The 12,816-nt window shown below is 44.4% G+C and overlaps 1 protein-coding gene and 1 pseudogene across 1 annotated transcript; one reads left to right on the top strand and one right to left on the bottom strand.

Annotated features, from left to right (window-relative positions):
• Positions 1-676: 676 nt before the first annotated feature.
• On the bottom strand, positions 677-979 carry LOC111527647 (annotated as a pseudogene).
• A 3,722-nt stretch (positions 980-4,701) lies between these two features.
• TEX43 (testis expressed 43) lies at positions 4,702-10,094 on the top strand. Its single transcript, XM_023194063.3, has 3 exons — positions 4,702-4,811; positions 5,535-5,643; positions 9,842-10,094. The coding sequence occupies exons 1-3, from the start codon at positions 4,726-4,728 to the stop codon at positions 10,049-10,051; spliced, it is 405 nt and encodes a 134-aa protein (XP_023049831.1). The 5' UTR covers positions 4,702-4,725; the 3' UTR covers positions 10,052-10,094.
• The last annotated feature ends 2,722 nt before the right edge of the window (positions 10,095-12,816 follow it).

The raw sequence follows: 12,816 nt of genomic DNA, 5'->3' as shown, positions 1-12,816 counted from the left end.
TGCCTCAGCCTCCCAAGTGGCTGGGATTACAAGCACAGAGCACCACACCCAGCTAATTTTTTTAGTATATTTAGTAGAGATGGGGTTTCACCATGTTGGCCAGGCTGGTCTTGAACTCCTGACCTCAGGTGATCCACCTGCCTCAGCCTCCCAAAGTATTGGGATTACAGGTGTGAGCCACCACACCTGGCCAACAGTTGTTTGTTTAACATTTGAAAACCATTCAGATTTCTGGCTTGTGTTGCATCCTACTGCCATACAGAAAACAGTGCTTCAATTTTTAAGGTTATTTCTTTTTTTCAAAGTTTAGGTTTTTTTTTTTTTCTTTTTTTTTTTCTTTTTTTTTTTTTTTTTTTTTGAGACGGAGTCTTGCTGTGTCGCCCAGGCTGGAGTGCAGTGGCGCGATCTCAGCTCACTGCAAGCTCTGCCTCCCGGGTTCACGCCATTCTCCTGCCTCAGCCTCCGAGTAGCTGGGACTACAGGCGCCCGTCACCACGCCCGGCTAGTTTTTTGTATTTTTAGTAGAGACGGGGTTTCACCATGTTAGCCAGGATGGTCTTGATCTCCTGACCTCGTGATCCACCCGCCTTGGCCTCCCAAAGTGCTGGGATTACAGGCTTGAGCCACCGCGCCCGGCCAAAGTTTAGGTTTTTATTGAATATGATATATAGGAGATTTAGTCAAAAAGACCAAAGCCCATGTCCTCATCAGACTTCTCAGATTGTTCCTTCTTTGCTTCCACTTTCTTTTCAACTGAAGCACTAGCAGTGGAGGGGACAGGACCTCCAGCTACTGCAGGTCCACCAGCCCTTACATTGCAAATCGGGTTCCCAGTGCTGACATTGGCTAGGGCATTTGCAAACCCACCAGGCCAGAAAGGTTCAACATTTACACCAGCTGCTTTAATGAGGGCTTTGATTTTATCATCATACAGAACGAGAGCCAAGTAGATGTAGGCAAGCTCGGAGAGGGAGGCCATGGCACGGGCATGTCTGGGGTTGGCGCTGCTGGACACAGTGCTAATCGCTGGATGAAGTGAGGCTCTCACCCCAGTGTGGCCTTAGCTTCCTTGGAAGGACCAAGCACCTTGGCAGCAGCTGAGTAAAGGGGAGTTTTTAAGGTTCTTTAAAAATTTATCGGCCGGGCATGGTGGTTCATGCCTGTAATTTTAACACTGAGAGGCCGAGGCAGGCGGATTGCCTGAGCTCAGGAGTTCGAGACCAGCCTGGACAACACGGTGAAAACCCATCTCTGCTAAAATACAAAAAATGGGCCAGGCATGGCAGCACGTGCCTGTGGTCCCAGCTACTCTGGAGCCTGAGGCAGGAGAATTGCTTGAACCCGGGAGGAGGAGGTTGCAGTGAATGGAGGTCATGCCACTGCACTCCAGACTGGGCACAGAGCAAGACTCTGTCTCCAAAAATAAAATAAAAATTTATCTAAGATGACTCTTTCTGAATCTTTCTGGCTATCCAAATGAAGATGTGCAAACTGTTCTTAGGTATGTATTCATTTAGTTTGTGCTCTCATCAAACCAGCATGTCTTGCAGTAATTCTTCCTGCTTAGCCTAATATTAATATTTTTCCTACTTGCCAGTGGGTAGGACTTACACTAATAACCCTCCATCTCTCTGTTTTAGTAGTTTAAGCATTTATCCTCACTTGTAACCTTTATTAAAATCAGTTTTCATAATCTAAAATATTCTGCAATATGACAAATCTTAGGAAATAAAATAGGCTGGATTGATTTGGGTTTAAACAAATTGGATTTACACTCGACCTGAATGTAATAGATGTTGAAACATAAATGGGACACGTATCAGTTGTGCAGTATATAGTGATGTTGAGCATTTTTTCATGTACTTGACCTTTGCATGCGTTCTTTTGAGAAATGCCTACTAAGATCTTTTACCTTTTGAGACAGGGTCTCGCTGTGTTGCCTGGGCTGGGAGTGCAGTGGCACAGTCATGCCTCACTGCAGCCTCGACCTTCGGGGCTCAAGTGACCTTCCTGCCTGAGGACCAATCATGCCTAACACCACCCTGGTCTCGAACTCCTGGGCTCAAGCAATCCTCCCGCCTCAGCCTCCCAAAGTGCTGGGATTATAGGCGTGAGCCACCACACCCAGTCCTTTTACCCAGTTTTAAATCAGATTGGTCATTTTTCACTGTTCTTTATATAGTATGGTTTTTAACCCCTTGTCAGGTACATATTTTGCAGATGTTTCATCCCGTTCTGTAGGTTGTCTCATCACTCTTGTTTCCTTTGCTGTGCAAATGTCTGTCAGTTTAATGTAATCCCATGTGTTTATTTTTGCTGTTGGCCTGTTTTGCTGAGGTCTTATTTTAAAAATCCTTGGGCCAGGCGAAGTGGCTCACACCTGTAATCCCAGCACTTTGGGAGGCTAGGGTGGGTGAATCACATAAGCATAGGAGTTCAAGACCAGCCTGGGACCATGGCAAAACCCCATCTCTACAAAAAAATTAAAAATTAGCCAGACATAGTGGTGCACACCTGTGGTCCCAGCTACTCAGGAGGTTGGGGTGCGAAGCTCACCTGTGCCCACGATTGATTGAGGTTGAGGCTGCAGTGAGCGGTGATTGTGCCACTGCACTCGACCTTGAGTGACAGAGAACCTCCCTGTCTCAGAAAAAAGAAAAAAACAACAAACCTTGCCCAGCCCAATGTTGTAGACTATTTCTGTATGTTTTCTAGTAGTTTTGTAGTTTCAAGCTACATTTAATCCTAACCCATTTTGAGTTGATTTTTGTGTATGGTGAGAGGTAGGGATCTAGTCTCATTCTTCTTCATGGGGATGTTCAATTTCCCCAGCACCGTGTATTGAAAAGACTGTCTTTTCCCTGGTGTGTGTTCTTGGCACCTTTGTTGAAAATCAGTTGACTGTAGGTGGCATGCGCAATATATAAAGAGGAAAATCAGGGCCGGGCGCAGTGGCTCAAGCCTGTAATCCTAGCACTTTGGGAGGCCGAGACGGGCGGATCACAAGGTCAGGAGATCGAGACCACCCTGGCTAATACGGTGAAACCCCCGTCTCTACTAAAGAATACAAAAAAAAAAAAAAAAAAAAAAAAAAACTAGCCGGGCGACGAGGCGGGCGCCTGTAGTCCCAGCTACTCGGGAGGCGGAGGCAGGAGAATGGAGTAAACCCGGAAGGCGGAGCTTGCAGCGAGGTGAGATCCGGCCACCGCACTCCAGCCTGGGCGACAGAGCCAGACTCCGTCTAAAAAAAAAAAAAAAGAGGAAAATCAGCCATGGACCAATAGAGAATGTTCATTTGAAGCGATTTATTTTGCTATTCTTTATTTTTTTGAGATGGAGTCTCGCTCTGTGGCCCAGGCTGGAGTGCAGTGGCGTGATCTTGGCTCACTGCAAGCTCCACCTCCCAGGTTCACACCATTCTCCTGCCTCAGCCTCCCCAGTAGCTGGGACTACAGGCACCCACCATCATGCCTGGCTAATTTTTTTTGTATTTTTTAGTAGAGATGGGGTTGCACCATGTTAACCAGGAAGGTCTCTCTCCTGACCTCATGATCTGCCCGCCTCGGCCTCCCAAAGTGCTGGGCTTACAGGCATGAGCCACCGTGCCCGGCCTGAAGTGATTTTTACTTACTGAATAATTGTTCAGTTCAACATATTTTCTAGTTTGTGTCAAATTTGTATTATGTCACAAACAAACATCTTCATTTTTTAATTGCTCATTATAAGAATGATGTTTTACTCAAGAAGAGATTTGTTTTGTTTTGTCTTGTCTTGTCTTATTTTTTGGAGACAAGCTGTTGCTCTGTTGCCCAGACTGGAGTGCAGTGGTGCAATCACAGCTCACTGCAGCCTCAGCCTCCTAGGTTCGAGTGATCCTCTGGCCCCAGCCTCTCAAGTAGCTGGGACCACAAGTACACGTGACCATGCCCGGCTTATTTATTTATTTATTTAATTTTTTGAGACGGAATCTTGCTCTGTCACCCAGGCTGGACTGGAGTGGCACCATCTCTGTTCACTGCAACCTCCGCCTCCCGGGTTCAAGCAATTCTCCCACCTCAGCCTCCCGAGTAGCTGGGATTACAGGTGCGCACCACCATGCCTGGCTAATTTTTGTGTTTTTAATAGAGACGGTGTTTTACCATGTTGGCCAGGCTGGTCTTGAACTCCTGACCTCAAGTGATAACACCTGCCTTGGACTCCCAAAGTGCTGGAATTACAGGCATGAGCCACTACACCCGGCCAAATTTTTTTATTTTTTGTAGAGATAGGAATTTACTATGTTGCCCAGGCTGGTCTCAAATTCCTGGGCTCAAGTGATCCTCCTGCCTCATCCTCCCAAAGTGCTAGGATTACAGGCATGAGCCACTGTGCCAGGCCAGAAGGGGGAATTTTTAAAGCCCTGAAAGTAGCTCTGAGCTGGACACTTTTTTCTTGTCTTTTTTTTTTTTTTTTTTTTTTTAAGATAGAGTCTCACTCTGTCACCCAGGTTGGAGTACAGTGCCTCTGCCTCCTGGGTTCAAGTGATTCTCCTGCCTCAGCCTCCTGAGTAGCTGAGATTACAGGCACGCACCACCACACCTGTAAGCTGGACTCTTAACTGCTACTGTAACTGCTGAGAGTTACTATGAAGTTAGCAAAACATTGTTACATCAGAGCAGCGTTGTCATCATAATAAGACTAGTGAGTTAGTGAAGTAGATGAGAATTCCATCCACTGCTGTCAGGAATGGCTGCAGGGAAAGATACTTGTCCTACTTTGCCTAAACTCAGTAACAACTGCTCTGATGAGAGTCCCTACAAATCTGCTAATAAGTAAGGACTTACGGGGTTCTGGGGTTTTTTGTTTGCTTGTTTTGCAACCTGGGAGCTACAAAGATAAGGTCAATAACTTTGTGTTCCCCTTTGGCATCTATATAGAAAGTTTTATGTTCCAGAGGGAAATAATGTGTGCAAGGAAAGCGAGCCTGACCTGAGTGTAGAGCATACATAAATTCAGAAGCCAATGTAGTTACTGTGTTTTGTGGCTGGCCAGACATTTCCTTTAGGCAGTGGGTAGGCCTGAGGCAAATCCGGGTGCCTTGACTTTTCCCTTAAAGTCAAGTTAAAATGGGCCTGACGCAGTGGCTCACGGCTCTAATGTCAACAGTTTGGGAGGCCAAGGCGGGTGGATCACTTGAGGTCAGGAATTTGAGACCAGCCTGACCAACATGGCAAAACCCCGGCTGGGCATGGTGATGCACTCCGTCTCATTAAAAAAAAAAAAAAAAAAAAAAAAGATTAAAATGGACATTGTGGGCAAATTGTAAAGGATAGCATGCAGTTAGAGTTACAGATACCTGGCCCTGACCTGATCTTGGTGATACCCGGGTACTTAAATGGTTATCTTTTAGTTGAGTTTCAATGGCACAGCCGTCTGTCCTGCAGCAGCAGGGGACCAAACAGGAATGCACAACTGCCTCCAGTCCATGGAATGATGCTAAAATGATTGTATTTGGCTCACAAGATATCTTTTCTTCTTGCTTTCCTAATCGTCAGGTATGAGGAGATTCATTTGCCACGATTTTCATTAAAGCAAGGGATGATCCCAACACGTTATGTTATGCCTTGGAAAGAAAACATGATATTCAGGAATGTGAATCTGCAGGTATTTCCCCATAAGCATACATAAGAAAAAAAAACATTAAGCTGGATTCGGTGACTCATGCCAATAATTGTAGCACTTTGGGAGACCAGAGGCTAGTGGATCATTTGAGGTCAGGAGTTCAAGACCAGCCTAGCCAACATGGTGAAACCCCGTCTCTACTAAAAATATGAAAATTAGCTGGACGTGGTGGCGGGCACTTGTAATCCCAGCTACTTGGGAGGCTGAGGCATGAGAATCTCTTGAACCCGGGAGGCAGAGGTTGCAGTGAGCCGAGATTGCGCCACTGCAATCTAGCCTAGGTGACAGAGTTAGATTCTGTCTCTAAATAAATAAATAATATATATATATAATTTAGTATATCTATGATAGATGTACATAACTATTTTGATGTACTGTCACATAAACTTGCAAATGAATGTTAAATAGTAATATTTGTTTAAATAACCTATTTATATACTGAAGAATTTCAGAAATTTCACGTGATGCTATCTAGAAGTTGTTAAACTCATCATCAGAAGATGCCATTAATATTAAAGGTACACTACAGAGTGTATATTTTTTAGGTTGTACTGCATATTCAGATAGCGAGGCATGGGAATATTTTGGCTAGTTTTACACATGATTTACCCATTCAATGCTCCTGTTCAGTTAGCAATTTTATTTACTTATTCCTTTTTTTCTTTTTGGAGACAGGGTCTTGCTCTGTCGTCCAGGCTGGAGTGCAGTGGCATGATCAAAGCTCACTGCAGCCTCAATCTGCTGAGCTCAATTGATTCTCCTGCCTCAACCTCCCAAGTAGCTGGGATTACAGGTGCACATCACCACACCTTGCTAGCTTTTTTTTTTTTTTTTTTTTTTTCTTTTGAGGAGGAGGAGTCTTGCTCTGTCGCCCGGACTGGAGTGCAGTGGCCGGATCTCAGCTCACCGCAAGCTCCGCCTCCCGGGTTTACGCCATTCTCCTGCCTCAGCCTCCCGAGTAGCTGAGACTACAGGCGCCCGCCACCTCGCCCAGCTAGTTTTTGTATTTTTAGTAGAGATGGGGTTTCACCGTGTTAGCCAGGATGGTCTCGATCTCCTGACCTCATGATCCGCCCGTCTCGACCTCCCAAAGTGCTGGGATTACAGGCTTGAGCCACTGCGCCCGGCCGCTTTTTGATTTTTAGTAGAGATGAGGTCTCACTGTGTCTTCCAGTTTGGTCTTGAACTCCTGAGCTCAAGCGATCCTACTGCCTCAGCCTTCCAAAGTTCTAGGATTATAGGAGTTAGCCACCACGCCGGGCCTACTTTATTTATTTATTTATTTATTTATTTAGAGACAGGATCTCACTCTGTCACCCAGACAGGAGTGCAATGATGCAGTCATGGCTCACTGCAGCTGCAGCAACCTCTCGGGCTCAGGTGATCCTCCCACCTCAGCCTCCTGAGCAGCCGGGACTACAGGCATATGCCACCATGCCCAGAGAGTTTTGGTATTTTTTGTAGAGATGGGATCTCTCTATGTGGTCCAGGTTGGTCTCCTGGGCTCAAGTGATCCTCCTGCCTTGGCCTCCCAAAGTGCTAGGATTACAGGCATGAACCACTGTACCCGACTCCAGTCAATAGTTTGAAAACAGCAGGAAAACTACTATAGGTAAAATGCTGCAGCCACTGTAGAAGATAGTGAGACCATCCTTCAAAAAATTAAACATAGAATTACCATATGATTCAGCAATTCCACTTCTAGGTATACGGTCAAAATAATCGAAAGCAGGGATTCCAACAGTCTTGTTTTAAAACATTTTGTGGCTGGCGCAATGGCTCATGCCTGTGATCCTAGCACTTTGGGAGGCCGAGGCAGGCAGATAACCTGAGGTCAGGAGTTCGAGACCAGCCTGGCCAACATGGTGAAACCCCATCTCTACTAAAAATACAAAAATTAGGCGGGCATGATGGCACATGTCTGTAATGCCTGCTACTTGGGAAGCTGAGGCAGGAGAATCGCTTGAATCCAGGAGACAGAGGTTGCAGCAAGCCAGATCATGCCAGTGCACTCCAGCCTGGGCAACAGAGCAAGACTCCATCTCAAAATAAATAAATAGGCCGGGCGCAGTGGCTCAAGCCCGTAATTCCAGCACTTTGGGAGGCCGAGACGGGCGGATCACTAGGTCAGGAGATCGAGACCATCGTGGCTAACATGGTGAAACCCCGTCTCTACTAAAAAATACAAAAAACTAGCCGGGCGAGGTGGCGGGCGCCTGTAGTCCCAGCTACTAGGGAGGCTGAGGCAGGAGAATGGTGTAAACCCGGGAGGCGGAGCTTGCGGTGAGCTGAGATCCGGCCACTGCACTCCAGCCTGAGCGACAAAGCCAGACTCCATCTCAAAAATCAATCAATCAATCAATCAATCAATCAATAAACAAACAAATATGTTTACTCAGATTTACTACAGTCTTAATATTAGTCTGCATTTCATGTAATTTAGTAGCGTATCAAGGTCATTTTAAATGCCCTAAGTAGCTTCAGCATGGTGACAGTATCGACTTTTTCATTTATGAGAATTATAGGTTGTAAACTTTATAAGTTAAAATCAGTAAAGAAAAACTTTGTTTTGATTGCATCAAAACACTTATTCTTGACCTTACTTTTAGAGCTATGATTCAGCATCATTTTTCAGAGCTATTTTACTTTTGCAATTTAGTTGACAGTGTTCCTACCAAAGAAACTTAAATAAGTGAATTAAGTAATTAAATAAAGTGAATGTTCCCACACTGAGTAAATGCTAACTTATGCTTCCCTTCCTTTTATTTATCCTCACCATTTTTCCATTAGGAGTTTAAAAACTGCATCTAACAACATTAAAAAATGCAGCACAGGGGCTGGGTGCAGTGGCTTATGCCTGTAATCCTAGCACTTTGGGAGGCTGAGATGGGGGGGTGGTTTGAGGCCAGGAGTTTAAGACCAGCCAGAGCAACATAGCGAGATCCTGTCTAAAAATTAAAAAAAAAAAAAAAATTATCCAGGCACTGTGGTATGTGTTGTAGTCCCAGCTGCTTGGGAGGCTGAGGCAGGAGGATTGCTTGAGCCTAGGAGTTCCAGGCTGCAGTGAGCTATGATTGCACCACTGCACTCCAGCCTGGGTGACAGACTAAGGCCCCCCATCTGTGAAATATATATATATATATATATATAACACAGCATTTTATATATATATAATTAGCAGACCAATCCAGTTCCACTGCCTAATCTTACCACATTCCTCTACCTTTCTCTCCTTCTCACTGTATCTTTATTATTCATTCTCTTTGATCTTCAATGTCAGATGAACCAAACTGAAATAGACTTGCAGGATGTTTAATTAATTTATTTATTTTTGATAAATAAATATATATATATACACAACATACCAGAGTTGGGACTGCATCCCAAGAACAGGCCAGAATGCTATTTGGCAATATTGAAGAATCAGAAGTAGATGTGTATTTAAGTTAATAACTTCAAATAGTTGTTATTTATTTATTCAACAGCCATAACAGCATCATCATACTTTATACCCTTTTGATACTTAGTAGTTGGCAAAGCTTTTTCATTCACATATATTTTATTTGCTACTCAAAGAATCCCTTAATATTCCCATTTTATATTTGAAAAAACTGAGTCTTCGGAGTAAATGAGTTGAAAAGGTCACGTTAAGCAGTGAAGCTAAAGTTCAACGATCTGCCTCCAAACGTATCACCTTTATAGTCTGTATGACTCTTTCTGGTAGTCAGATCACACTGCCCCACAAAGCATTGCTTTTAGAAAAGGGATGTTCCTCTGTTCAGCAGAGCTTCCTTCTCAACAAGGATGGTTAGAAAAACTATGGGGAAACCTCCATCATTTTTTGGAGAGGGGATGGGGTCTCACTGTCTTGCCCAGGCTGAAGTGCAGGGGTGTGATCATAGCTCACTGCAGCCTTGGTTTCCCAGGATCAAGGGATTCTCTTGCCTCCGCCTCACAGACATGTGCCACCATACCCACCTAATTTTTTATTTTTTGTATAGATGGGGTCTTGCTATGTTGCCCAGGCTGGTCTCAAACTCCTGAGCTCAAGCAATCTTTCTTGGCTTCCCAAAGTGCTGGGATTAGAGGCATAAACCATGGCTCCTGGTGAAACTTCCTTCTTAATCTAACAAGAAAATGATGTTTGATGTGTAACAGAGAAGATTTTCTTTTCTCTTAGCGAGCAGAAGTGTGTGGAATCCATACTGGCCCTTTAGAAGACTCTCTGTTTTTGAATCACAGCGAAAGGCTTTGCCATGGGGAAGATCGCAAAGTTGTCTTGCAAAAAGGCCCACCAGAAATAAAAATTGCAGATATGCCTTTGCATTCGCCTCTCTCCAGATACCAAAGCACTGTGATTTCCCATGGCTTCAGGAGGCGACTAGTCTGATGAAAGAAGAATAAAATAATAAAGTGTTTCAATCTCTGCTCTCTTACTGTCTCTGATAAATGTTTAAGTTTGTTGTAAATTTGTATTTCACCTGCAAGTTCAATTTGTTTAAAGGTCTTAAGTCAGTTGTATAATTTATAGATTATACAAGCTTTAGCAAGGAAACAGACTCGGAGATAATCTGAGATGAAGTGGAGGAAGAAGGAAAACTGCCTTGCTGACATTCATTTCACACTAAGTACATAAGAATCAGCAGACCAATCCAGTTCCACTGCCTAATCTTACCACATTCCTCTACCTTTCTCTCCTCCTCACTGTATCTTTATTATTCATCCTCGTTGATCTTCAATGTCAGATGAACCAAACTGAAATAGACTTGCAGGATGTTTAATTAATTAATTTATTTATTTTTGATACAGAGTCTCGCTCTGTTGCCCAGTGGCTCACTGCAACCTCTGCATCCCGAGTAGCTGGGTCTGTAAGTGCACAAGACAGGAGGAAAGAGAGCATGCCTGGCTAATTTTTTATTTTTTTGTAGAGATGGGGTTTCATCATGTTCCTCAGGCTGGTCTCAAACTCCTGAGCTCGAGTGATCCACCCACCTAAACCTCCCAAAGTGTTGGGATTACAGGTGTGAGCCACCGCGCCTGGCAGGATTTGGAAATATTTTTGCTACTTGCTGATTCCACCTAACCTCCTCTCTTCTGACTACTCCTCCAACACACATATACCTAAGATTCTAGATACTGGTAATTAATCACCATGGTAATTAGAAGTGTTTGGCAGAAAACTCTTTGATGCATCAAACAATTTTAGTGAGAGTGTAGCAGGACGAGCCACAGACAAAACTCCTCAGACACCGAATTAAAGAAGGAAGAGGTTTTTTCATTCAGCCGGGAGCGTCAGCAGACTAGCATCTTAAGAGCCGAGCTCCCCGAAAAAGAAATTCTTGGCCTTTTTAAAGGCTTACAACTTTAAGGGGTCCACGTGAAAGAGTCGTAATAGATTGAGCAAGCATGGGAAACGTGACTAGGGGCTACATGCATCAGCTAACAGAACAAAAAGTTTTACAATGCTTTTTTCATACAGTGTCTGGAATTTACAGATAACACAAGTAGTTTAGGTCAGGGGTTGATGTTATTATTACTACTTTTTTTTTTTTTTTTTTTTTTTTTTGAGGCGGAGTCTCGCTCTGTCGCCTGGACTGGAGTGCAGTGGCCGGATCTCAGCTCACTGCAAGCTCCGCCTCCCGGGTTTAGCCATTCTCCTGCCTCAGCCTCCCGAGTAGCTGAGACTACAGGCGCCCGCCACCTCGCCCAGCTAGTTTTTGTATTTTTAGTAGAGACGGGGTTTCACCATGTTAGCCAGGATGGTCTCGATCTCCTGACCTCGTGATCCACCCGTCTCGGCCTCCCAAAGTGCTGGGATTACAGGCTTGAGCCACCGCGCCCGGCTATTACTACTTTTTTTAACTGCTAGGGCCGGGTGGTGGTGCCAAGGTTGTCTGGCTATTTATCTTATTTTTGTTTCTTTCTAACTTTTTTCTTTCTCTCTTTCCTCCCGTCTTGTGAACTACGCGAGGTAGAGGGAGGAGGGCAGCAGGAATAGTGGTGGTCTCCTTCCTTAAGAGAGATGTATTTTCTGTATTGGTTTGGAGTATCCAAGTGCCAATTTCCTACAGCAAATAATTTATTCACATAATTTGGCTACACAACAACTACCATATGTAAAGTGATGCAGCCACTGTAAAAGACAGCCTGGTAGTTCCTCAGAAAATTAAACGTAGAATTACCATGTGATTCAGCAATTCCACTTCTCAGAATATACTCAAAAGAATTGACACCAAGAATGTGAACAGATATTTGTACACCAGTGTTCATAGCAGCATTATTCACAAGAGCAAAAATGTAGAAACAACCCAAATGTTCATCAATTGATGAATGGATAAACAAAATGTGGTATACACCTACAATGGAATATTATTTACCCACAAAAAGGAGTGATATTCTGATACATGCTACAACATGGAGGAACATTAAAACATCATACTAAATGAAACAACCCAGACACAAAAGAATAAATATTGTGTGGATTCCTCTTATGTGAGATCCTAAAATAGTCACCTTCATAAAGAAAGAAAGAATAGCTGGGCGCGGTGGCTCACACCTGTAATCCTAGCACCTTTGGGAGGCCGAGGTGGGTGGATCACTGAGGTTGGGAGTTCGAGACCAGCCTGACCAACACGGTGAAACCCCGTCTCTACTGAAAATACAAAAAAACTAGCTGGGCGAGATGGCGGGCGCCTGTAGTCCCAGCTACTCAGGAGGCTGAGGCAGGAGAATGGCGTGAACCCTGGAGGCGGAGCTTACAGTGAGCTGAGATCCGGCCACTGCGCTCCAGCCTGGGTGACAGAGCGAGACTCCGTCTCAAAATAAATAAATAAATAAATAAATAATAAAAATACAAAATTAGCCAGGTGTGGTGCTGCATGCCTGTAATCCCATCTACTTGGGAGACTGAGGCAGGAGAATTGCTTGAACCCGGGAGGTGGAGGCTGTGGTGAGCCGAGATCGCGCCATTGCACTACAACCTTGGCAACAACAGCAAAACTCTGTCAAGAAAAGAAGGAAGGAAGGAAGCAAGGAAGGAAGGAGGGAGGGAGGGAAGGAAGGAGGGAGGGAAGGAAGGAGGGAGGGAGGGAAGGAAGGAAGGAAGGAAGGAAGGAAGGAAGGAAGGAAGGAAGGAAGGAAGGAAGGAAGGAAGGA

The sequence above is a fragment of the Piliocolobus tephrosceles genome, chromosome 4 (genome assembly GCF_002776525.5).
Source record: "Piliocolobus tephrosceles isolate RC106 chromosome 4, ASM277652v3, whole genome shotgun sequence".
Taxonomy (NCBI): Eukaryota; Metazoa; Chordata; class Mammalia; order Primates; family Cercopithecidae; genus Piliocolobus; species Piliocolobus tephrosceles.
Note: the sequence above shows the minus strand (reverse complement) of the source record. Positions and strands in the feature narration are given on the sequence as shown.